The sequence below is a fragment of the Lolium perenne genome, chromosome 5 (genome assembly GCF_019359855.2).
Source record: "Lolium perenne isolate Kyuss_39 chromosome 5, Kyuss_2.0, whole genome shotgun sequence".
Taxonomy (NCBI): Eukaryota; Viridiplantae; Streptophyta; class Magnoliopsida; order Poales; family Poaceae; genus Lolium; species Lolium perenne.
The window spans coordinates 83,532,860-83,560,282 of NC_067248.2; the positions used below are offsets into that span (position 1 = coordinate 83,532,860).

The 27,423-nt window shown below is 44.4% G+C and overlaps 1 protein-coding gene and 1 long non-coding RNA gene across 2 annotated transcripts; both read left to right on the forward strand.

Moving 5' to 3' along the window:
- The first annotated feature begins 11,207 nt into the window (after positions 1-11,207).
- On the forward strand, positions 11,208-12,761 carry LOC127298018 (uncharacterized). Its single transcript, XR_007849561.2, has 4 exons — positions 11,208-11,333; positions 11,417-11,492; positions 12,325-12,357; positions 12,443-12,761. It is a non-coding gene; the product is annotated as an uncharacterized lncRNA (long non-coding RNA).
- A 5,182-nt stretch (positions 12,762-17,943) lies between these two features.
- Positions 17,944-22,050, forward strand: LOC127300711 (uncharacterized). The gene is made up of 2 exons (XM_051330868.2): positions 17,944-18,195; positions 21,766-22,050. Exons 1-2 carry the CDS (start codon positions 18,034-18,036, stop codon positions 21,847-21,849), a joined length of 246 nt encoding a protein of 81 aa, XP_051186828.1. The 5' UTR covers positions 17,944-18,033; the 3' UTR covers positions 21,850-22,050.
- The last annotated feature ends 5,373 nt before the right edge of the window (positions 22,051-27,423 follow it).

A 27,423-nucleotide genomic window follows, 5' to 3' on the forward strand; every position in this document is an offset into this window, starting at 1 on the left:
GGTTGTGTTGTGCAGGTTCCACGTTGGCGCCGGAATCCCTGTTGTTGCGCCGCATCACATTTCGCCACCATCAACCTTCAACGTGCTTCTTGGCTCCTCCTGGTTCGATAAACCTTGGTTTCTTTCTGAGGGAAAACTTGCTGCTGTGCGCATCATACCTTCCTCTTGGGGTTCCCAACGAACGTGTGAGTTACACGCCATCATAAGGCAGCTCATGAGATCATTGTATTGAAGTACATGGGGGAGAGAATACCAACTAGCTACAGCTAGAACCCGTAGTCCATGGGGGAACTACTCACGGAGCATGATGGAGGCGGTGGCGTTGATGGAGATGGCTTCCGGGGGCACTTCCCCGTCCCGGCAGGGTGCCGGAACAGAGACTTATGTCCCCCGAATTGGAGTTTCGCGATGGCGGCGGCGCCCCTGGAGTCTTTCTGGAGTTTCGTCAATCGGTATCGCGTTTTTAGGTCGAAAGGGCTTATATAGGCGAAGAGACGGAGTCAGAGGGGGTACGGAGCCGCCACACAACAGGGCGGCGCGCCCCCCTGGGCCGCGCCAGCACCATGTGTGGGGCCCCTGGGCCTCCCCTCTGGCCCCCTCAGGTGTTCTGGGATCTTCCGCGAAAAATAGGATGCTGGGTCTTCGTTTCGTCGAATTCCAAGAATATTGCCCGAACAGCCTTTCTGGAACCAAAAACAACAGAAAACAGGAACTGGCACTGTGGCATCTTGTTAATAGGTTAGTTCCGGAAAACGCATAAAAACATTATAAAGTGTGAGCAAAACATGTAGGTATTGTCATAAAACAAGCATGGAACATCAGAAATTATGGATACGTTGGAGACGTATCAGTCACATGGATCTGCAACCGATGGGCCTTCACCGTGGGCGTCGCCGCCTCCACGCAGGGTGCGTCGATGGCCGTCGCCTGGTCTTCACCGCGGGCGCCGCGGAATCCTCACTGAGTGCTATTGGTGGATGATACGTCTCCAACGTATCTATAATTCCTGATGCTCCATGCTTGTTTTATGACAATACTTACATGTTTTGATCACACTTTATGATGTTTTGATGCATTTTCCGGAACTAACCTATTAACGAGATGCCGAAGTGCCAGTTCCTGTTTTCTGTTGTTTTTGGTTCCAGAAAGGCAGTTCGGGCAATATTCTCGGAATTCGGCGAAACAAAGACCAAGCATCATAATTCACCGAGACGGACCAGGACACCGAAGGGGAACCGGAGAGGTGCCAGGGGGCCCCACACCACCTGGCGGCGCGGCCAAGGAGCGGGGCGCGCCCAGGGGTGGGGAGCCCACCTCTGGCACCCCCTCGCGCCGCCTCTTCGCCTATTTAGCCCCTCGTGACCTAAAAACACGATACAGATTGACGAAACTCCAGAAAAGCTCCAGGGGCGCCGCCGCCATCGCGAAACTCCAATTCGGGGGACAGAAGTCTCTGTTCCGGCACCCTGCCGGGACAGGGAATTGCCCCCGAAGCCATCTCCATCGACACCACCGCCATCTTCATCGCCATCGCTGTCTCCTATGATGAGGAGGGAGTAGTTCTCCCCCGGGGCTAAGGGCTGTACCGGTAGCTATGTGGTTAATCTCTCTCTCTATACTCCAATACAATGATCTCGTGAATTGCTTTGCATGATTGAGATCCATATGATGAGCTTTGTATCGCTACTAGTTTATGTGCTACTCATGTGATGTTATTAAAGTAGTCTATTCCTCCTGCATGGTGTAAAGGTGCCAGTGTGTGCACCGTGTGGTTCTTGTCGTAGGCTATGATCATGATCTCTTGTAGGTTGTGGAGTTAATTATCATTATGATAGTATTGATGTGATCTATTCCTCCTTTCATAGCGTAATGTCGACAGTGTGTATGCTATGTTAGTTCTCAGTTTATTTTGCAAAGATCTATTATGCTCTAAGGTTACTTAAATATGAATACCGAATGTTGTGGAGCTTGTTAACTCCGGCTTGAGGGAGCTCTTGTAGCCCTACACAACGAATGGTGTTTGTCATCCAACAAAAGAGTGTATGTAGCACAAATGAGAGAAGTTATTAATTTATTATGCGATCAATGTTGAGGGTGTCCACTAGTGAAAGTATGATCCCTAGGCCTTGTTTCCAATACTGCAAACACCGCTTACTTACTGTTCTACTGCATGTTTACTCGCTGCCATATTTTATTCAGATTACTATTACCACTCATATACATCCATACTACTTGTATTTCACTATCTCTTCGCCGAACTAGTGCACCTATACATCTGACAAGTGTATTAGGTGTGTTGGGGACACAAGAGACTTCTTGTATCGTGATTGCAGGGTTGCTTGAGAGGGATATCTTTGACCTCTTCCTCCCTGAGTTCGATAAACCTTGGGTGATCCACTTAAGGGAAAACTTGCTGCTGTTCTACAAACCTCTGCTCTTGAAGGCCCAACACCGTCTACAGGAAAAGAAGCGTGAGTAGACATCAGTGGACATCTCCATGATCCATCGCGCTGGTGCCGTGAACTATCTAGGTAATATAGGTAAGTATATGTCTGCCCTGGTTCATGTGATTGCAAGATGTGTGGTTTTTTTAAGGGGGGATTGCAGGAGATAGTTTGGTTCGTGTGATTGTAGGACCCTATTTTTACACGAAATACTTGAAGAAATTGTCGACTGTGGTTGTCATTGCTATAGTCAGATTACTTGTATTAGGAAATATGGGGTAGTTTGAATCGATTATCAGATCTGCCGTTTTCTGTACATTATGCCCTACTTGAAACCAATATGCCAACATGAGCCCCATGTAGGCACAGTATTGAATTTCAACTTATTTCTACAATTTAACACCAATAAGCCTCTATTTACCATATGTTAAAGGATGTGTACGTTCCAAGGAATTATAGCTCATCTTAAGTTTCTTTACATTTGAGCACCAGCCCATGTCATACACATGGTAAATGAGTGATCCCTTGAACAATGCGAAACAAGTATATAAGATGCTGAATAATATATAGGGATTTCTATTTTCGTGCCCTCGGCTCCTTAGTTGTACTCAGTTTTCCCCAGATCCTTAGTTTTTCCTCAGTTTTCCCCCCCTTGTCTATAACCCGCAGAAAGAGCTCGGACGGAAGGAATCCCGTTTAGTTGACGTTGGTTGGTGCTGGCAAGTGGGGCCGCTGTTGGTGCCCCGCAGTGGACACGTCTCCACTTATCCAGATCATCGTGGGACCCACAACTTGTCCACGTTAGCGCGCCGGACCCACAGCTTACCCAGGTGACCGTTGCAAAATGGGAGCCCGAGCTAGCCCCGCGCCCGTGCCCGTGCCATTGCTTCCCCTTTCTTTCTCCGCGCCCCATTGTTCTTCTTCTCCGCCAGCGGCAGCCCTTCTCCGGCACGCGGGTGATGTCTAGTTTCTCTTCGACCTCCCGTTCTTCATGGCCGCAGTATGGACCCGTGCCTTTGACAAGATGCCCTGACTGCCCACGCCAGGAGCCTGCAAGCGGTCGATCTGTAAGACGGACGAGAACGGCAACCGTGGACGTGAGTTCGTTGCATGCGAGAGCTTGCCATATAGAGAGGGGGATAAGGTTAGATCTCGCTCCAATTTCTCTGTTTTCTCTCGATTTTCTTGTTATTCCCTCGAATTTGGGATTTAGGGTTCACGTTGTTGTTTTCAGATCTTGAAGAAATGCAGGCATTTCGAGTGGATCGATGTGTACGTTCAGAGGCTTCAGTTGCAGGAATCAATTGGCGCTATTGGGGGGCGCAATTTGGGAGGGGGGGGACTTGCTGTAGAGAATGCGGCGGAGAGAGGAGCCGTTCCGATTAGGGACCTTCCGATTATGCCTAATGCTCCCAATGCAGAACTGGTGGAAGTGAAGGGAGAACTGAAGAAAATGAACAAGCAGTTAAGGCAGCTGATCGAGTTGAAGAAGCAAGCTAATATGATGGCTGGTTGTTTTTTTTGTTGTATAATTACGATCGGATTCTTATCATTGCTCACCAGGCGCTAGAAGTTGTTACAAGGGATACCTTGTTACAAATCCATTATTCAGTTACATGTACTTGTAGTTGTTTTCAAAGTTAGTGTGTGCATTCACCGAAATTACCAACTATATTCCCTAAAAGAAAAGGAAAGCTAAAGATAGTTGATAATTGTTAGAGGGCTGACAAATAATGCAATCCCCGAAATCCGCAAATATGTATGCCTCATGTTTATACCAAAATTATACCACTTTTAGGCCGTTTCAAAATACCAATACTATATCCCAAACTATATTCCCTAAAAGAAAAGGAAAGCTAAAGATAGTTGATAATTGTTAGAGGGGTGACAAATAATGCAATCCCCGAAATCCGCAAATATGTATGCCTCATGTTTATACCAAAATTATACCACTTTTAGGCCTTTCCAAAATACCAATACCATATCCCAAACTATATTCCCTAAAAGAAAAGGACAGCTAAAGATAGTTGATAATTGTTAGAGGGGTGACAAATAATGCAATCGCCGAAATCCGCAAAAATGTATGCCTCATGTTTATAACAAAATTATACCACTTTTAGGCCGTTTCAAAATACCAATACTATATCCCAAACTATATTCCTCATGTTTATTCTCCACCGACAGAGAGAGAGAGAGATGGGTGGCCACGAAGAGAGAGAGAGAGAGAGAGAGAGAGAGAGAGAGAGAGAGAGAGGTTGCTACGAAGAGACGGATGGGGGTACACTGCCCGTTAGATCAGTGGATCAACGGTTCGTGGAGTCGATCCATGTGACAACGGCTCAACCAATCAGGATAAGTTTGGGCTTCTCAGAGCATTTGTGACAGTACTTGAGGGCAAAACTGAGTAGTACTAAGAATCCAAGGGCACATAAATAGTAAATAGACTAAGGGATTCAAACAAAAGAATTACAAAATGAAAAATGTGGGTTTTGTACAATATAATTCATATTGGGCTACATCAAATTATTTGCAATTCAAATATACATGAGTGTGACAATTATGGCATCATTTAGACAAACTATGTTTTGGGAAAGATGTTTTGCAAAGGGGTTTGGGTGGAAAACCATGCATCTTCATAGCTACACTAGTGATTCTGAGAAGTGGCAATTTGTGGTAAAACTTGATTTATATATGTTTGTTAAGGTTTTCTAGGTGGCAGGTTGCGTAGGAAGACTCCATGAGTAGTTGCCACTATGTTTTTATTTTTTTGGATTTTTTTGCGCATGAAATGACTCAATTAGCTATGTTAATCTCATTTGTTGACTCTCTGTTGACCAGCTACTTTAGGGTAAAACTGAGTATATTGCACTTGCCGGTCTAAGTCCTCGAGGGGAAAACTGAGTACAGATAAAATTTCTGTATAAGGCCTGAGGTTATAACTGAGTACACCAAACGTCCCAGGGTTAGACTCGTGTAGCGGTGCACGCTGCAGCCGTGCATAGCGGACGCGTGTTGCGGTACACGCCACCTTCGTCTTTATAGAGCCCCTCTTTCTCTCCCTCGACGCACGTTCTCACTGGCTCACTGCAACCGCCTCTCCTGTCCCATCATCTTCTCCACAACCGAAGAAAAAACACCGAAGAAAACCGCCGGCGATGGAGAAGAATGAGATGCCCATTGTCGGCGCATCGGCCGCCGCCCCCGTCCAGGCCCCTGTCGCTGCTTCCAACGTAGCAGCCGGCGCATCGGCCGCCGCCCCCGTCCAGGCCCCTGTCGCTGCTTCCAACGTAGCAGCCGGCGCATCGGCCGCCGCCCCGTCCGTGCCCCCTGTCGCTGCTTCCAACGTAGCAGCCGGCGCATCGGCCGCCGCCCCCGTCCAGGCCCCTGTCGCTGCTTCCAACGTAGCAGCCGGCGCATCGGCCGCCGCCCCCGTCCATGCCCCCGTCCATTGGGACCCGTACGAACCAGTGCAGTACGACGCGCCGAAGAACCCCTACGACACCACCATCGTCGACTACGATTCGGAGGTAACCCTTTGTTCCCTTGTTCTTATCTCATTTCAATCATTTTGTGTTAGATCTAGCGTTATTACGGTTCGTCTGTTCCTAGTTCAATCCTTTTGTGTTAGATCTTGCGTTATTACTGTGCGTCTCTTCCTAGTTCAATCCTTTTTTGTTAGATCTTGCGTTATTACTGTTCGTCTGTTCCTAGTTCAATACTTTTGTGTTAGATCTGTTCGTCTGTTCCTAGTTCGATCCTTTTGTGTTAGATCTTGCGTTATTAGTGTTTGTGATTTGCTTTTGTTTCAGATTTGTGCCGATGATGATGAATATTTGGGCATCCCTAAATTGATTCAGGGTTTGGTCAGTAAACAATTGGTGTGTACAAATTTGTTGTGCATGATCTTTGGTTTACTTACTCAAATCCTGGATATAAGTGTGTCCAATGTAACTGAGGCTACCTCTTTTTTTCGAGCCCATATTATCATGCATGATTTTTTGTTCACTCTCTGTTCAATCATCGTTGCAATTGACTCCGTGTTTTTTGCACGATCTTTGGTGCTACGTGACAGGTCGAGAGCAGCGACGTCGACAGCGACGACGAGTCCTTCCACACCAAGACTCGTCACGTCCTCAGGAGGCTGCAGGCCGGCCAATACGGTCGCCCCTTTGCTCAAGGCATTTACAAGTGCCCCTTCTGAAACAGGAGGCTCTTCGACACCAACTTCAACACCCTGCTGAACCATGCTGAATCCATTGGCAGACATGGCGCTAGAGTTGGAAGTACCGTGAACGTGCATGCGTACATGGCCAAACACAAAGCACTTGGGATTCACCTGCGCAACCTCCAAGCGAGTCACACGCGCCACCTGGAGGCGTTGAACGTGCCTACTGCACTCTCTGTATGTGACTGCTCTATCTGTAGAGCAGATTAAATTCATGTAAAATGTAGCTTATGTTGGATCTATCGGTACTACATTTGGATCTGTCCTGAATATATCTATGCTATGTTGGTTGCTGTATGCAGCTTATCCTATATTTTCTCTCTGGATTTGTGCCCTAGATTTCCTACCTGATTGGGTAAAAACGAAGGCATAAAGAAATGAATGGCGTTAAAAAACAGAAGGAGAAGCTTCTCTAGATTTGCTACCAATTTGGGCTATCAAATATGAATGAGATCGAGCGATAGAGAGGAAAAAGGTACATTGAAAACTGCTAATCTGGGCGAAAGAGACAGAAACCACTCGTGCCCCCGTCCCGGACCCACACGGCTCCACATGCTACGGCCCTACACGCTACGGCCCCACAAACACGGCCTCGTCCTGTCCCACGCGGTCCCTTCCTACCAGCCCCACACGACGCGGTCCCACACGACGCGACCCCACAAACGACACGACCCCACTCGTCAGCACGGAACGGTCAACTTAACGGATTCCTTCCGTCCGAGCTCCTTCTGCGGTTCAGACAAACGTTTGGGTAAAACTGAGGAAAAACTAAGGAGCTGGGGAAAACTGAGTACAACTAACGAAGCAGGGGTACGAAAATAGAAATCCCAAATATATATTCTATGCAGCTTGACTGATGATTTATAAAGTGCATTCCCAGATTTCCTTGCTGTGAGTCAGGTGGATATGAGGGACACATGTAATCTCAATAGACATCAGTTTTAAAAAGCAATAGTTCCTTGGGCAAGTTCTTTGCTACAACGGGGAACCCACTGATAACACAAGTTTTGTGGAATTTTTTCAGTTATCATGTGCTCATTGGTCTCTACAACTCCTCATGAGTTTTCCCTTTATTTTTGCATGTGAAGCAGAGGAAGGAGAAGCAAGCTTGGCTCAAGGATTTTAACTATGCTGTATTTTGCCCTGGGAACAGCCAATACAAGCATTTCAATAAGGTTTGCTTGATTAAATATGAGATGTTGCTAAATTTATAAAGGTTGAATGGTTTTGCGGTAATTGACACCGAGCTTATCTCCATGTAATATTTAGGTTGCAGTGGTGGTGAAGGACCTACTACTGAAGCCGGGTAAGAATTTCATTTTATATTATTTTCCAAGTAATTTTGAAGAAAACAGAACAAGTGCATTACTCCGTGTGGGAACAATTTGTTGCAGGTGTATGCAAATATATTTTCCTATTATAGCAGTTTCTAAAGCTAGACGCTTCTTGCCACATAAAAAATTAGGATTTGACAAGTTTAATTAAAATATAAATTGTTTCTATTACCTCGGAAAAACCAGCTTTGCAATGGTAAGGATATCTGTAACTTGTAACTAGTCAGTCAGGTGGGGTAGGGATCGATTAATACATCAAGTTCATGTAGTGCTCAAGATTTTAATCTTTTTTCAAGATTGCGGCTTTTAAAGCTTTATATGAACTGGATGCCACACTGAGTCGACCGTGAGGAGGGAGGGATACTATTATCTTGAATTCTTGATCTCATCTTGATCAAGTCTAGGGTGCGTGGGGCTGATGGGGCTGACAACTTTGGATGTTGCCGATTCCCAACTCATGAGCTCCTGCTCAAAATACAAATTGGGAGATGGGATGTGCTCTTACTCTCTGCGTAGGTTCACAAATCACCAGTCACGTATTCTATGCATATAATTCGTGTGCTCGTGGTTGGGACAGAATAATAATTGTCTTTTTATTTCAAGTTTGGCTCATGATTATGCTGAATCAATTGCAGCTTCTATAGGTCACCATCATGTGTGCACATATTTACGTTTCTCTCTGTTGGGGACACTCTTTAAGCGACACCACCTCTGAGGTTAGCTCTAACTTATATTTGCATTGAGGACCATACTCAAATGTCTTCCCATTGGACAAATGATACCTGGATTGTACTACAACTTAACTGACCTTATTTGTATTTTCATTTTATAATTGGTAGTTTTTCTTTGCTAGGGAAAAGTTCTTTCCGTAAAGCCTAATTTTATTAGTACAACATCCAGAAGAAAGCCAAGCTAGCACAGGGTGGTGGAGATATCTTGAATAGCTGCAAGGTAGCCGTAAGGAGCAGCTCATGCAGGTTAACAAGAGTGTGGTTTTGTGTATGGTCCTTTCCACTCTTCTTGTGCAAGAAAACAGAAGCCTGATCACTGTAAGATCGTTGAACAAAGGAAGAGTACCCTGAATCGAGAGAGTTGCTGATTCATTCTGACGCAGTACAAAAGTGGGTATTTATCAGCACTCTACTACATGGTTCTGTTTCTTGTCAAAATTTGCATGGTTTTATATAGTGAAAAGTCTATCACATTCTCGCAATGAATATTAATTTCTTATATGAAAATGCTTATCGCTTGATTAGGCTAAAAGTAGGAACTGAACTATGTCTATGAACCTAGCTTAAGTAATAACATGAAGTCTACTTAATATGGCCGACCTTTGGTTGCTATGCTTCCTATTTGGCATGCAACCACTGGTGAGTTATTTTCTTTATCGATTTTCTCTCTCTCTCTCTCTCCTGGCTCCTTGATCTACATGTACGAGAAATTGACTGATTGGTGGATTGATAGCTGGGCAGACAAAATAAAATCTTGTGAATTCCCTATTTAAAATTTTGTGCTCAGGTTTTTTGTTCCAGACTTGTAACTTATGGTTTGGTACAATCTGACAATTGAAACATTATACCTGGTATTTAGTTAGTTTAGTTAGTTTAGTTACTGAATGGGCAATGCTAACAAATGACCTCTAAAATTTGTAAGCCTAAGGGATTCACTATTTCAGCAAAAGATATCTAAGAAACACGAGAGTAGAAGCTATAGCTTGCAGATTAGATTGCCATTATCATTTAAATTTTCTGAGTAATTTTTTGGTTATTGCCATATTGAACTTGAACTGTTATTAGCTTCAATGTCCCCATTATTATTGCTTGGGAAATGCCGCAATAGTAGTGTAGTGTGCCTCCACACTTGCCCAACTAACTGCATTTAGAAGAGGAGACATCTTGCAGGAAATGGAAAGTACATCAACGTGATTATGTGTTCTCTAAATTTGTTACTGTATATATTTTTTGTGTTTGGGGAATTCAGTACATGCTGGTTTGTAGGATAGCAGTAGGTGATACCTTATTTTAGATCGTTCTATGATACCTGGTATGCAATGCTACATTTGATCAAGACCGTAGCAACTCATATCTGTTGAAGCTTATCATTTTGCATGATTACCCATTTTGTAGCTTGTATGTTTTGTATTCAAGATGCTCCACACAGAAGATGAGTAAAGGGTATTGAGATATTCTGCTGTGAAAATTGTCTCTCAAGGAATCAATTAATTTGCTAGCAGGTATATGTACAAACATCGTTAGTATGGTTCAAGTAGAGTTTTTTGGTGATTATATGGCATTGTTGTTTACTTGATGGAATAAAGAGTACCAACATGAAATAAACTGTGACTTATGTAGATAAGTGGAGTGCTTTTGCATTTTATTTTCATGCAGTTATTTGCTTCCGTACAGTACACTCTTTTTCACTTGAGGCCTCTGAAATTATTTATCTTTTTATATCCTTAAATTAGACATGCCTTTTTTCTTGTGCACGAAGATAGGTCATTTTTTCCTTCACTATTTATGGGGTTGCTTGCCTTTCAGGAAAAAGATATATTTGATGGTGTTTTCGTGCCACATTTTTACAGTTTGAAACATGGATTATATATGAGCCATACTTTGATTTGAATCAGCTCTGATGATTTCCTTGCTTGCATGGATTCCTTCATATGGTTGTAGCATGTTAAATTAACATGACAACGATGCCTTTCTTGTGCTGCTTCTTTGGATGATAATTATCTTTGCTTCTTTAAACTGTAGAAATACAAGACGGATGAACCAGGCTTTTAACTGGGCAGTGTTGCAAACATTGGGAAATCTGGGTTTACGACAGCATGGCTGCCTCCACCACCACAATCATTATCTCAAGAAGTTAAGATTGCTTATCATCGTTGCTTGCTTAACTTCGCCAACGGTTGGTCATGTTATATATGACCGTTAGCATCTCCATAGCAGTCCGTCATTATGAAAAATGACTAATATGATATTGCAGCAATTTTGGATGTGCAGTGATTTTGTTAGCAGGGAATATTGATTACAGTAGTTTCCTATTGTTTTGGTTCTTGAAATAAGTACCTACATGTATCAAGGCCACTCTATGTCAGAATCCAATAAGCACTTACCACATTATGAATGACCTCATAATGTCTCAGGTGTCAGGCAGTTTGGAATTTTGTTCTTTTATGTTTTAAGGTTATGCCATGAGAAATGACTCTTTTCACACAGGAGCGCGGTCCAATTTAAAGAGTTACAAAGTTAATCCTGGCGCCAAGAGTTGTTTGGTCAGTTGAACTGGATAGAAAATTCGTTGCTGCTGTCAACCATCTTGGAATTGACAGTAAGAACTTATCAGTACTTTCTTTGTGTCGTTATTTACTTAGAGTAACTCATGGTACTCACCATGATTTTCTGTTTATGCAGAAGCTGTGCCAAAAGAATACTTGAGCTCGTGAATGTTGAGAAACTCACTAGGGAAAATATTGCAAGTCACCAAAAGGCAAGGCACTTTATTTACTTTCTTGTAGTTATCAGTAGATCAGTACCTTGTCCGTCCCATACTGCCAAATGTAAATCTGTAAATCTCTGTGCTGCAGCCACCAGCTAGGTATTAAAGATAGCAGGGCATACAACAAGTTATACCCAAGAGATAGTTCTGATATATTTGGCACTAGGCATTGTATACCCTGCAAATTTTCATTATGCAAATGGTACAGGATACTACCATATATTATGCTAACCAATTAACATTATTAAGTTATGCTGAAAGAAAGCACCGCTCCCACAATGCTTGCTTAATTCAACAATTAATATTACATGCCTCTTATAGCAACCGATATCACCCCACGGGTGCGGTCTGTAGGATTCCCTCTATAATTGAAGTGTGTTATTATGGGTTTCAGTTAATCAATGAGGGGATGGTTGCTAGGACGTAGCTAACTGGGTAGTATTATTTAAGTTGATCTAACCTCATACTACAAAAGTTACTAATAATAGAGATTTGTTTAAGATAATTTGAGGTAAAAACTGCTAGCATTGTCTATAATTTTCTGGTTTTGCCAAATTTTGATACTGACTTTTGTACCATATAGCCTGATATTTTGTAGCAGCTGGGCTCCGAAACAGAGATGCATAGTTCCTTAAGATTTTGTGCTGCTTGAGCAAGGCACGTCAATATTTCTGACACTAACCTTTTTTTCACTTCTGCACTTCTATGTAATGTGTAACGCTTTCCCTCCTTTTTCTATCTGCAGTTTGTTGTAGATTAGTTTGCAAGATACTCTTTTGGTCACAGGTTTGAGACTTGCTACCAGATCGCTCTTGCCACCAAGGAGGTTGAGGATCCCGAAGCTGGTCGTATTCAGGTCTGTGTATTAGCTTTCTTTCTCTTTCATCATATCATCAATACGTCCATGTGGAATGTGTAAGAACGTGCTTTGGCCATTGCAGGTGATCCATATAGATGAGGCTGCTGTAAGAGAGGGTTTGCCTCTGCAAGTATCTTCTTTGAATGTCATGAGATATTTAGAGATCTTTCGTCACCCTGATACTGCAGGGATATAAGTTTGCTCTATTAATAATTTAATCTTGAAGTCCATTTATGAGCATATGAGGAAAAGAATGATTTAGCTTCAGGTTTTCTTTTGCTTCTCGTGTGTCGAAGTGTCGTTTGTGAGTCCAGAAATCCCGACCGCTTTACTGCTTGTACAATTAAAATCCGCCGTTTGTTCTTTAAAAACTGGTAATTTCAACACTGAACGCTTTTGTGTATTCGAGACCATGAACAGACCATGTTTTAAGGAACAAAAAACCTAAATTTAATTACTATGATTTCATAGGAGGTAGTTTGAAAATTGCGCCATGGTGATGGTTAGCTGATAAAGGTCTCAAATTGTTTCTGCACCATTTTTCGTGTTTGGATTTTTCTTTGCATGCCAATACGGCCCTGCTTTGGAATTGCTTCAGTGCTCATGACCATACCATGCGTAAAACAGAAATGTCTTTGATATGAAATATTTAGAATAAATAGTATGTAATGACTTAGATTTATTTCCAGTAACTTGCATACCAGTGACTTCCCTAAGATCGTAACCTATTTTATGAGGGTTTACTGCTTCATTTACCGCTTATGTGTACCCGGCTGAATGCAGTATTTATAGATGCAGAGTGTTGATTGTTCTAGCACTCTCAAATTATTGTGTATCTTGGACCCTTCTCAGATTTATGCACCCCCGTTGCATTCAGTTATTTGTGAGACCCTTTGTAGCATGAGGTGTTTATTTTCTAAACCTGATTATGCTTTTGATTGTTTGACATAATTTTTGCACCACGTAAAAATGCGACACCAGCGAGGAAAGGAAGCCATGACTAATTTCTTAAGATTTTGTTGGTATGATACATTGTGACTAATGGATCGGCAGAGAAGGAGCTGCTGTTACTAAAAAATAGTCTAGGACTAGAAAATGGGGGAGAAAGAGAATACATACCATAGCTTAGTCGAATTGTAAATTTTCTTACATGTTATATCATATGTGTTGAGGACCTTGTAATATCTCGAATGAGATAAACACCGCAATTATATATTGCTCCTCATAAAGTTCTCAATCTGTGGAATCATATCACCATACTATTCAAACTTCAAGAAATCTATTGCATCCATATGAAGACAAATCACATAACAGGTGTAGTCTGGGTAAAGTATCATAGTGGGATCTTGTTGCATGCAAGGTATGCAACAAGGTAAGTGAGTTACATACTGTGAAGTTCTTCGTGATTTCTGTGAATGGTTCTTCCTATATTATAATAAGCATTCAAAACCATTTGCGGTTAGTGATGATTTGGAGTTGGAGAGTGGTGCTGTTATTGGGGTAGGGGTTACTGGAACAAATGGGAAGAGACACGAGGAAAGGAAGGGGAGCCGGAGAAAGAGCCACAAAAGAAATGATATTTGATCGCAAAGGTGTTTCACTTAATTTTTCTTTTGCTTGCATGTGCTGAAGGGGTTTGAGGAAGCTACCTAAAAAAATTAGCATCCGCATCACCGCCGACGGAGTTTTTTACCCAAAGATTTTCTAAGCCTCTTTTGTATGTTGACATAGCAGGATACGATCTAGCTAGGGTTGTCTCCATATAGATATTTATGAATATCAAAGTGTTGTTTAAACTAATCAGAAAAGAAGTATTCTTTCAGTTATACTTATGTTCACACACGTTTTGTGAGACAATAATACATCCAAAAGGAGTGGCTGTTGAGTTAACATTATGATGGCCTAAAACACAGTTGTGGGATTGACCGCGAAAAATTAACAAGAAGAGCTAGAACTTAAAACCACACAGAGACACAACAATGTTGTCTGTTATTGCTTCGGTGTTATCGTGTTGTATATTATGTTATCCCTGATTTGTTTTAAATTTTCATAGTGAGTTGTAAATTATATATGTACATTGAAAAATAAAATATGAGGACCCGTGGCAACGCACGGGCATTTGTACTAGTGTAAGAAAGAAGAATGTAAAAGTGCTAAAGAAGGAAAAATAAAAGAAATACGTGTGAAAGAAAAAGAAGAAAAAAAAATCCTATCTAAGACCAAAAACTATGTATATGTACACACGAGAAAATAACGATCAGATCATCGAAAAAAAAGATGCTAAACAAAAGAACGACTAAAGGCACACAAATGTTTTCCTGTTATCCGATGTCGCGCTGGTACATACATCAATTACCACGGTGTGCTTTATTAATCACGAACGACGTGGTAGCGCAGTGGCAGGACCAACCTTCTTGTCGTCTCCACCCAGTACCACTTCCCAGCTTTTTCTTTTTTGAGATAAAGTACCACTTCCCAGCTACAAACTTATAGAATATAGCAAAATGTACACTCTATTTCATACAATAAAGCAATTTGTGTACTAATAGCATACATATTTTGGCCGATGAACTAACTATATTGTCTAAATATTTAGGGTTGGGCTAATTTTCTCGGATTATCCTCTTTGTATACCTCGGATAATCCGCAAAAAATGGCGGATAATCCGTATCCGTCGGATAGTATCAATACCATATCCTCTACCATATCCGCCGGATATCCGCTTGATCACTATCCGCATCCGTATCCATATCCGCCGGATTTCTAAAAATGCATACCATATCCTCAAAAACGGATATGGATGCGGATTCGGAGCGGAAATTATCCGTACCATTTACATCCCTACGCACACCCCCCACGATCTAGTAATTTAGTGGGCCGCGGCCCATTGCATCAGGTGAGTTTTTTTCCTTTTTCTTCCTTCTTTTCTGTTTTTTTCTTTTCTGTTTATATTTTTGTTTTTTAAAATCTAACACTTTTAAAAACTTTTTTCGAGAAAAAGTTTTTCATAAAATTTGAAAAGTTTTCTGAAATTAAAATAGTTTTTAAATTTGAACATTTTTGGATTTGAATATTTTTTAAAATTCGAAATTTGAACAATTTTTTAACCCGAATAATTTTCAAAATTGAACATTTTTTGAATATGAAAAAATTTCGAATTTGAACGATTTTTCGATTTGAACGATTTTCATATTTGAACAATTTTCAAATTTTCGAATTTGAACGGTTTTCAAATTTAAACAGTTTTCAAATTTGAACATTTTTTAATTTAAACATTTTTTCAATTTGAATAATTTTTAAAAATCAAAATTTTCGAATCTAAAAAAAATATAAACAAAACCGAAAACAGAAAAAAGAAAAGAAAACAGAAAAAAGAAACCAGAAAAGATAAAAAGAAAAAAGAAAAAACGAGGCTAAACAGCCACAAATGGGCCTGGCCCATACCCGACCAGGAGGTGTGCGGTGGCCGGTAGCCACCGACCTGGTCGGTGTATAGGTTTTGCCAAGGGAGGTCCTATCGATCGCTTTAAGCGATGGAACAGACTCCTATCGCTAAAGGAAACACACCTGGGCCGGGCCCATTCAACTCCGCGGTCGCACGAGCCGTGTTCAATCGCTACTCCATCGATGGATTCAATCGATGTGCTCCGGTTTTTCTGGTGTTTTTTTTTTTTGGAAAAAACAGATTTCAAAATAAAAATGATCAAACTTGACTTCTGGTGTTTTTTTGGACAAGAAATCAGATTTCAAAATAAATGTTTAAATTTGAAAACGGTTCAAATTTGAAAAATGTTCAGATCTCAAAATTGTTCAAATTTGAAAAATGTTCAAATCTCAAAATTGTTCAAATTTGAAAAATGGTAAAATAAAAAAATCAGATTTAGAAACCGTTTAAATTTTTAAAAAGTTCAAATATGAAAATTGTTTAGTTTCGAAAATAGTTCAGATCTAAAAATATTCAAAGTTCAAATTCAAAATTTGTTTGTGTTTCAAAATTGTTCAGATTTTAAAATTGTTCATATTAGAAAAAATAAAACCATAAATAGAAGAAAGATGGAAAAGAGAAATAGAAAACCGGAAAAAAACTGAACAGAAAAAAGAAAGGGGAGTGCTGAGCGTCCCCCGGGGGATCAAATCCCCCGATCCCCCGGGTGAACAGCCGCACGATGGAATTGATGAACGGTCAAACCCGCTTCCCAGCAACCTTCTAAAAAAAGAAAAGCAACCCATGAAAAGGAAACGTGGCATCGTCGTTCTCCCTGTATGGCTGTACTGCCAGCGCTCACATCGTGGCCTCGCTGGAGAAACCCCCGCCGTTCCGTCGCCGGAGAACCGGTCATGGCGTCGCGCTGCAGCAGCCTTCCTCGCGGGGCGTCCTCCTCACCGCTCTGCCTCCGCCCCCCATCCGTGCACGCCGGCGTCGCTCCACCGCCGGCCATGGCCGTCGCCGATGTAGCAGCAGCAGCCTGATGGGGCTTGCAGCAAGTCGATGGTACACCGGCGACCACCGGGAGCAACTCCGCCGCGCCATGGTAGCATCGCCGGCGGCCGCTGGGAGCAACTCCACCTCGCCATTGTAGCAACGCCGACGGCCGCTGGGAGCAACTCCGCCGCGCCATGGTAGCAACGCCGTCGGTCGCTGGGAGCAACTCTGCCGCGCCATGGTAGCAACGACGCCGGCCGCTGGGAGCAACTCCGCCGGGCCATGGTAGCAACGCCGGCGGCCGCTGGGAGCAACTCCGCCGCGCCATGGTAGCAACGCCGCCAGCTCCAAGTAGCAGCACCGGCCGCTCCGTGCAGCAACGCCTCCATGCCGTGGTAGCAACGCCGCCGGCGCCATGGTAGCAACGACGGTCGCCCCATGTAGCGAGGTTGGCCGCCCATTGTAGCAAGCCCGGGGATGGAGCACGCGGATGCGAAGTTGGAGCCGGCGAGGAAGACCTAGGAGACCGCGCCAGTGACCAACCCGTCCGGATCGATGCACCGCTTGAGCTTGGCGCGCAGATCGACGCGGAGCACGACCATCTTCTTGCGGCGCTTGATGACGAAGCCCGCAGAGTCCAAGGGCGAGCGGGAGGGTACAGGCAGCGAGCGGCCAGGGAGGAGCGGGAGCGGGCGGGTATCACGGCAAGCAGCCGGGAGAGCTAGCGACAGTCACCAGCGGCGAGCGGTCGGGGAAGAGCGGGAGCGGGCGAGGCCAGCCAGGAAAGCTTGGGGAAAAATCTGGAGGAAGAAGAGATAAGATGAACGTGGGCGGGGGCCACCAGATGCACGTGGAGTTCAGGGGAGGCGGATGATGAAGCGAGCAATCCCCCGGAGGATTGTGAGCGTTTTCCAAAAAGAAAAACCGGAGATCAACCAGGAAACACAACGACACAGTCAGAACGGGAGAAATACCGGACAAACCAACCCGTCGCTCGGAATGGGCCGGCCCAGAAATACGAACGCCTGCGCGGCGCCCCAGGTAGCGCCCGCTATAAGCGGAGTATAGGGATTGCGTTTTGCCAAACCTCGTCGGCATATAGGTTTCGCCATAAAAAGCCTTCATCTGGCAGTTTTTGGTGGCCCATCAGAGCTGGAGCCCATAACGCGCATCGTGCCCTAAAAGGTTAAATCTCCTCCGCCGCCGAAGAGTTGAGCAAGACGAAGAAGAAGCAACAGACAGATTCACAAATGGCGGGCGGCGGGCTGTTCGGCGGCGCGGGAGCGTTCTGGGCGACCCGAGCACTGGAGGTGGTGAAGAGGAACGACTCCCCGGGGCTGTTGTGGAAGCGGATCAAGCTCACCACTACCCGAAAGAACAACGCCAAGAAACGCCTAAAGCGCCTCTGGCAGGTAACACCAGGACGCATCTGCCCTCCTCCTTCTCTTTCCGATTTCAACATTCTGGGATGATCTCCTTGTCTTCCTGATTCATGTGCGGTTCTTATGGTTGGCCTGAATCACCTAAATCGACAAGTCGTTGGTTCTCCTGAATCTTCGCCATGGTAATAGTTTGCTCTCGACATATGTCCATCTAGTGGTGCTGATATGTTGCCTAGTTTATTTAGACGGCAACATCTGGCATAGAATTGGGTGTGTTGTTTTAGCAGCCAGGTAGGTTGACTGCGTCCTGTAGTTGAATTGATGTAAGCATGCACTGGATTCTAGAATACTTGTTTGTCATTTAACCAGGAGATTATGAAGCTTAGCCATGAACCTAGGGCAAAATGGACTTGTTGACAGCTGCTCGGTGCATGCCAAGTAGTGGATCTTGCTATAGTTTGTGTGCTCAGAACTAGATATACGTTCCGAGCTACTCTTGAGATTTATCATGAGGCAAATAGGAGTTTAACTAATTTGTTTCTTAGGCATGATGTGCTCTACAAGTTTGGGAGTCTAGTAAGGGCGATTCATCGTTTACTTGCCTTAGCAGAAGACTACCTTCAAACTGGAACCACGGATCTTTGTAGGGGAAACCATGCTTAACAAACAATACCTAAAGAACCACATCATAAGAATTAACAACACTCCTAAGGTTCATGATAATCAGTTAAGATCCAACTTTTTCTTTTCAAATTTTAACTTCTATAACCTCAAATTTGCGACTTTGTGTTTTATATGTTCAGTTTTCCATATTTAAATGTTTCAACTGATATCTCTACCGAATTTTGATTTATCTGATTATATATTGGAAATATCAACGAGTTGGCATGTGATATTGTGGTTTATCAGTAATAACTTCGAACTGGAACTACAGGAATTAGTTTTGATGGTTTGACAAATTTTGGTGAATTTCCTGAAGGCTTGTACTTCGTGTTCTCTTTCTCTTCTCTCTCTTGTAGTACATATGCTAGTTGTACTATGACAGAACATGAACTTAACGGACAGCTTTTGCATATGATTCCTGTTCCGTTTTGTCCCAGTGTCTATGGCTGATTTGTTTCCTCTTTTCTTCTCCTGGCTTCTAATAGCCTTGCAACTTGATCGGCGTTGGCTTCGTGTGAGGGGGCAATGGTGCTTTTATCTGGGGACTTGGTGCATATGTTGGTTCAGATCAAATCGAGGTGCTGGTGGAGTGGTTGTTGCTGCTGCAAGGCATCAACTCTGGGTCGAGTGGATATGCTATCTCCACTCCTCTACCCTCGTATTAGTTTTATTATAATCTTTATGGTGTGGACGCTAGTAAGAGGGATGCTGCAGACCGGAAGGCAGGAAGATCAGGATGGTTGTACTGGATCAGGAGATGATCATGTGTTCTGCAAGGACTTGCAACACCAAATAAAAGAGAGTCCTTTAGGAAAGTATAGGATTAGGAAAGAGTCCAATTATATTAGTAAAGATCTAATAATTCCAATCGTATTAGCCTATTAGGAGAGGTCGGAGATGGTCGTACTGTATCAGGAGATGACCAATCTTCAACACTTTCTCCTTGGTTGATCATGAACTGATGTGCACGCACATGGGCTTGAGATCATTGCAGAAAAAGAAAGGAGCATAACAATGGCTTCAGCTGCCAAGTGCCAACACAGCAGGTACGGCTGCAACAGTGTCAGCGCAGCTAGAAGTCGACACAGCAACGGCGATATATCATTAAGAAGTTGGGAGTGGAGGAGCAGCAAGAAGCAGAGAGGTTGAAACCAAATACCATGACTGTTGGACTCTTCACAGCGGTGGAGCTCGTTGGTTCGATGGAAGTGAAGCAGCTAGTTGTGATGGCTGCAACATGTGATTGCACAACGATTGACATAAACATGCCACATGTGCATCAGATTTGCAAGGAGGCGAGCCAGGAGGGCGAGCTGCAGGGCTTGGAGAGAAAGCCATGTCGACCAACAGAATTGGAGGCAGATTCGTGTGCAGCTGATTGCTGGAACAAGCCCATGTGCGTGCACATCAGTTCATGATCAACCAAGGAGAAAGTGTTAGAGATAAAATATCTGTTCTGTTCAAGCATCCAACAAATCTGGAAGACCTAGAGGACAAGATCTACTTGAGAGAATTGGGTAAGCACAATAGCAATTTGTGGAGCTGGAATCACAGTATAACATCATTGTGGGGTTATGAAGGCCTTCAACCCTGGCCGCCGCCCTACAGCTTGAGGGCAAGCTGCTTGTCAGGGAGGAGTATAGTGTTGTGGATGCTAGTAAGAGGGATGCGGCAGGCCGGAAGATCAGGATGGTTGTATTGGATCAGGAGATGATCAGGTGTTTGGCAAAGACTTGCAACACCAAATAAAAGAGGAGGGTCCTTTAGGAAAGTATAGGATTAGGAAAGAGTCCAATTGTGTCAGGAAAGATGAACGATTTCCTCAATGAAGCAGTAACCGGTAAACGATTTCCTCAACATTGGTATTAGGAGAGGTCAGAGGTCTGAGCATCCATTATGTAAGGATGACGTGTATCTACTTTTGGATCAAGCAAGAATAATTAATCTGATCTCTCCCTTGGTTACTCCCTCTTCTCAATCCCTCGCAGCCATGCCGTCGGGCTACACTTTACCTGAATTTTAGTAGAAGACAAACCTTACTTAAATCAGGTTCATCATGCACTCCAAACTTATAGACTAAAATAGGGTCTACATTTTTTATGGCATAAATGCAACCATGGTCTCCCATCATCCATCCAATCTGGGCACAGGGTCTCTGGAAAATCTGCACCTGTTTTTATAACACAAATGTAATGAGAATGGACAGCATGATCTAAAGAAAGTGTGTAAATGGAAGTGATAAACTGGTGTAGGCAGGTGGTTGACATGCAAACACATAGTAGTAGGCTGGGGCTATCATCAAAGTATGAAGTTTGAAAGGGTTGTTGCCCAAATAATTCAAACTATCATAACTAATGCTTTGCAGGATTCATTCGTTCTTGACCCTTTAGAGTTAAGATCACCAAGTACGCACCTGTATCGTGTCGCACAACATATTATTTTTACTTAAGGAGTATAATTTGTATTACCGGTTTCCCTGCACTATGCTTTCCTTTTTTTTTTGTGAAGTTTGGCCCTGCAAAATTCTAACCAAGCTTTGATATTATGCTATGACTCCGGACGTTTGGACATCTGTTACAGAACTCTAAAATTATCATAACAGTGATACTAGGATTTATGTTCCACGTTGCTGATGGACCTTATTTATTTCCAACGACATTGTACAATTCATCATGTTGATTTTGAATTACGTGAATGATGGCCATCATGCACACGTGCATTCCTTGAGAACTTGTGACTGTACACAACCTGATAATCTTAGTGAGTTGGCATGTGACTGGAGAGTAAAGCAATAACGATCTGTGATATCTCATGCTTGCATGTGTAATTCTCACTTATTAGAATTCCATTGTTCATGCAGTTTCCTTGCTATTAGCCTTCCAATCATATTCTGGAATAAATACCAAGCTAGTAACAATTTGCAATATTTGCTTTCAGAACGAAGCAGTTATAAGAGCTTGTGGTCAAGTAGAATCATCGTCGACATCAAGCACCGCAGCAGCAGCTGGGAAACAACAGTAGTTACCGAAGTCAATCTGTGACGCGTGGGAAGCTGTATGGAAGTTGAAATATGTTGTTGACCTTTGTATTAAATGCTGAAGCCTAAACCATATCCTTTTATTGTTTCATATTTTTCAGTCTGTCGGTCCCAGAAATTGGAACAAGTACATGCATGTACACATCCGCTTTCTTCATCAAAGGGGACATCATTGCTTGCCGCCATGCACTCCGTCGTGCTGACATCATGGAATTTTCGCTATTTCTTGCTCCTATGGTTTGCATCACTTGACTGAAACTAGTTCGGCCATTTACAACGGACTTGGTTTGTGAAAAAAGAACTTGTTTCTGTGAGAATGCCCTCGATTTGTTTCCTTTGCTCCATTCTGCATCCTGCAAGGTCAGTGGATTTACTGTTCTGCTGGGGTGCTACTTTATGTGCTAAATGCATTGTACCCATTCTGTCTTGGACGTTAGCTGGTCACCATTTCAAAGCTTGCAAGTTTGGTTAAGACATCATGGGTTCAGATCATGTCCCTTGTGACGCTCAGTATGCATATACTCTGCATTAGTTAATGTTTTGCAATGCCCATGTGCTCATTCGAAAGCACGCAACAAAATATCCATGTAGCACCTCGCCTGAGCCACGAGTCCATCGAGCCAGCAGCACACCCAATTACTCCGGGGCTGCTGCCGATGGAAATTTGGCTCTGCACTACACATCGTCTTCACGATAAGAGTCCGTCGAGCCCGTCGCTCACCTGATTGCTCGGGGCTACCAGTCGCTCACCCGATTGCTCGGGGGCTACCACCGACGTTTTCACACTTATAAAAAACGGCTCTGTATAGTGTATAGCACATCGTTTACACGATAAATTTTACTACGGGTCAATTGACATTGCGGATCGCCCGTTTGCACGGGCATCGCCATCAATAAATTTCAAACACAAACAATCGGCTCATCATGTTACATCGCTAGGCGATAAAAGTTGCTATGAGTTTTCATAATCTACAGCACACCCGAATACTCGGAGGCTGCAACAGAGGAGAAGTTAGATCAATTATATACAAATATCACATCCTTTGCATGATCATCCGTTACACATTGCATTGATTTACATCAATCTGACCCCCTTGCTCGTTGCTCAGCTCGAGCCAGCAGATCTGCTTCGGTGCCCTTGTCCAGGATATCGACTACAATTGTAGCAGGATTTCTCACAAGGGGATAATACTGATTTAAATCAACAGGTTTCCCATCCTCTCCCAAGGGCGGTCCGTTGGCAATTAGCTCCAAGTTAAGCGTCGGGTAGCGGGCTTGCACAAAGGCAAATGCGACTTCAGCCCCGGCAATGAGCTGATTCCGCACCAGAACCCGAACCTCAGCAGCATTCTTGAACTTAGCCATCAGAGCAAGCAGCGCCGGAGGAAGCGGGTTGAACGGAAACAAGGTTCCCAATACCATGGCCAAGGATGCATGACACCTCTCGAAGAAACCATGTACTTGCTCCACCAGATCCTAAAACTTTACGACAGTAGCAGCCTTCGATTTAACGTCGTGCGGCTACGGCAGGTTGGTCAAAGCATTGACCCTGTCATGCACGCGCTTGTTCTCTTCCGACTCGTTCAGGAAAATGACTGTCGAAAAAGGAAAATAAATTCACAAGGAACATGCACTCGAAGATTCAAGACCAAAAGCATTGGCTACTCACAGTGCAAGCTTTAGGTGGCCTTCAAAAGCTCCTCCTGTGAATATTGCTCGGCTTTGACGGCTAGTTCTCCCTTTTTCTTCAATATCGCCACCTCTGCGTGGATAACCACCAAGTCCTTCTCCATTTAAGATATTCTGCCACGAAGTTGCTTTACAAGCCCGGTTTCATCACCAACCGGATGACTCAAAGAACCTAAAGCATGCGAGGAAGTTGGAGCCACTTGCAAAAAGGCATCGAGTGCGCATATCAGAAATACAAAAATCAAAGTCCAGGGATTTCTACTCCCATCGGGAACACCAACGTCACAAAAGAAAGTGTTGGCAACAGTGCCAACATGGTTCATTACAACACAGGAGAATAAAGGTACTTATAAGTGTCGATTACAGATAAAGACAGCAAATTCAACGAACTTGGGTCTGTGCAGAGGCACTCGGGGCAATCTTGGCAGCTCCCTTCTTCTTGTTAGCCTCCACAAATAATTCAGCTCGCGCGCACATTTGCGAGCAGATTCGGTGAAGGGCCCCAGGTCGATAGCAGAATCGTCTTCCCCTGCCGTAAGTGCCTTCGACAGCTCCTCAAATTTGGCAGCGACGCCATACCCCATCATAAGTTGGAAGGCAAGGAGCGCTCCGTAAAGGCGTGAATTGCGCTTCAGTAGCTCGAGTGGGTCGTCGGTGTCGATAAAGAACGCCTCCGCCAGCTCCCCCAAGGTCTTCTCTTGGCTCAGCTTCGGGAAGACAAGGGCGTACAACTTCGATAGAACTGCATTCGGCTTCTTCAGCAACTCTTGAATTTGCTCGCCAGAGTCCACGGCGAAGGGCGTCGGTCATGGAGTCAACCCGAAGTTTATTTGTGCGGTCCATGGGGGTGTCCGCAGTACCTGAACAAGATATAAATAAAAACAATGAGTCATAGCAACCTAAGAGATGTTCAAGTGATTTACCTAGCAGAGTCTCGGTGGATTTGCGGAGCCGATCCTCCCTTTTCTTTGCTTGGGACTAGGCCTCCTTCTTCAGCTTCTGCTCATCCTCCAGCTTGGCCTTCACCTTGGCGACCTCCTTCTCTAGACCCTCAGCCTTCTTCCATGCTTCGGATGTGTGCTTGTTCGCGGTCTTGATTCGTTCGGCTGAAGACTTGGTTGTAGCAAGCTCTGTGCGAAGCTCGACATTTTCGGCCTCCAGCTTGACGAACTGGGCGGCGAAGTCACCATGGCGAAGATGGGCTGGAACAAAGATACGAAGCATCATTTATAACACTTGAACGTCTGTCAAGCCAACACTCGGCTGCAAGCAGTCGAGCATAGGCTCAGGGGCTACACCGGTAAGGATTATCACAAAGGAAAACAAAACTGCAACGACACTTACATGTCCCAGGGAAGCCAAAGTCGTGGGAGCAGTTTTCGAGAGGGTGTCCTTCGGCGGTGGAGGTTAAATGGGCGCACCTTCCGGTGGAACCGACCCTTTCTTCACCGGGTCTTCGGATTCCGTGGTCATCGTTTTCTCGGAGCTGACCCTCGGTTTCTTCGGAGGTGGAGGAGGTATCTCCCCTTCATCACTGGTCAAACAAATTCGACTACATCAACAACACAAATGAAACTGTCAAGTGAATCAACGGCGTACAAGAGAAAAGGCACTTACGACTCGAACATCATTTCTTCCTCGTCAGCAAAGACACCCGATGTCCGCTTCGATGTTGGAGGAGCCGACGCCTCGGGAGCTGCATCAACAGGCACAACATGATCAACATCATCGTCGTACTAGCCACTAGGACTCGACTCCACTGTATCGGTCAGTTGATCGGTAGCAAGCTTCCGGCGTTTGACAGTAAAGGCCCTGACATCTTCTTCTTCGGCGCTTCAAGAGCAAAGCGGCAAACTCGGTGCCGGTCATGGTCTGGCCACCATAGCTCTTCAGATCCATGACCCTTTCATACAATTTATCAGCTATCGGTTTCTCTTCGACAGCCAGAATGTTCCTCCAAGATTTCTTTGGTGTCGTCTCAAGAACATCCGAAAACATCGGCAGATCAGAGCGGTGCCCGAAGCTTGTTGGTCCCCGAGATAGAACCACTTCTGCCTCCAGTTCTGGACAAATTCCTTCATCGGGAAGTTGAAGTACTTCACCTCCTTTCGGACGACGAAGTTGACCACTCCCACGACGTATGGTCCAATGTCCCGCAATGACAGTTGACGAAGAAAATATTCTTCCACAAGCCCCAGTGCGGGTCAATGCCGAGAAATCCCTGACAGACAATGATAAAAATGGCAAGGTGCAGGATTGAGTTCGGTGTCAATTGCCAGAGCTGAATGCCGTAGGAAAAGAGGAGGCAGCGGAGGAACTCGTGGGTTGGGAGAGATAGCCCACGGTACAAAAAAGCGGTGAAGATCACGATGAACCCAGCAGGAGGCTTGGGACGAGAATCCGAGCCTGGGAAGCGAATGTCCTTCTCGTCGCTGGAGATCAGTCCCAGGAGACGCATCTTGTTCTCCTCGTTCCTCGTAATGGAGGACCTCGTCCAGTCGCACTGGGGGTCCTTGGTGGCGGCGGAGGATCTCGGCGCGGCGCCTGTCACCTTCGAACCGGTGGCGCTTGCGACGGTGCTAGATGAAGTGTCAGCCTTCTTCTTCCCCATGGCACTTGGAGTTTATCTTGTTCCTTTGGAAACTCTAGCGAGGTGACAATGGCGAGCAGAGGACGAAGGAAGGAGATGAACAAGTGAAGCGGTGAAGGGGTGGATTAACCCCCCGTATCCATTTATAAAGAACTTTGGTTCTCAATTTGGGCCGTTAGATCCGCACCGCTAAAAATGGAGGAAGATGTGCCCCTACATGTGTTGCGGAGTGAGAGACAACGACGGCCCACTACCTCCCACTACGCACGAGGATCGAGGAAACGCCTCGGTCAACGTGCAATGTTTGGTCTTTTCCAAATAACTGCACAGACGTGGGTCGGGCCCACTAGGTCACGTCGTGTCAGCTACGCCGTAGCAGTTGCCACATTACTGGTGATGTCATTGAAACTATCGGCTCCTCCATGGTGGAGCACCCGAATATATCTCGGAACTCGAAGAGATCTACGATATTCGACTCAGCCATTTACAACCTATATACATGACTACTACACAGTCATCCACATGCTCGGGGGCTACTTCCATCGGGAGCACTGATCACGCACCCGATAAAAAAGACGGAAGCCTTGTCGATAGAAAGTATTCAAGGAAAAACGAACCCGAAGGTTCTTGCTTTTTTTACTTCGGGAGACCTTGAAGGTTATGGAATTGCTCACGAACCCGAAGGTTCCAGCAATCCAGGTTCGGGCCCGGGGACTCGAACATGTGTAGGGTAACGTTGTTTTGCTTCGGTAGTTAACCAGTCTCGATTCTCGAGTAAATTGGGGTTAGTTACTCCATCCCTTACGCATGATCAATTATTCAGCTTCTATTGAGCTTGAAGACCTGATGGATTGTCAAGTATCAGCTGATACAACTTTAGTCCCTGCCCGAAGTTGGCTTCAGCCAGTCACTTGAGGGTTACAGATGTAGGCATTACCCTTCGGGTACCCGACATTATCCTACCACATTTGGCCCAACAAGGGGCCCATCTGAAGCACCGCAGCCCAAGGTGGACCAAGACGTCGGTTACATGGAGGAAAGATGGAAGGTGACGGTTTCTTGAAGTTTTTTTTAAGGCAATGAGATGTTCGAATAAGGAAAGGATAGATAGAACCCCTCTATATTGTAAGCGACTCTGAGCAGGACTCTCGGGATCTGACCTCCTATATAGAGGCCAGGAGAGGGCCTATCGGAGGCTCTCTCATAACATCACACATTCCACACGCATACACAAATCCTAGAAACCTTGTCTCTCGGGGAGAAAACCACTACGCAGTCC

What these genes read in the sequence shown, in the direction of transcription:
- LOC127300711 (XM_051330868.2), top strand. Translation starts at nt 18,034, where the DNA reads ATGGCGGGCGGCGGGCTGTTCGGCGGCGCGGGAGCGTTCTGGGCGACC. An exon ending in GCCTAAAGCGCCTCTGGCAG is followed by an intron (nt 18,196 to 21,765) that starts GTAACACCAGGA and finishes ATTTGCTTTCAG; the next exon opens with AACGAAGCAGTTATAAGAGC.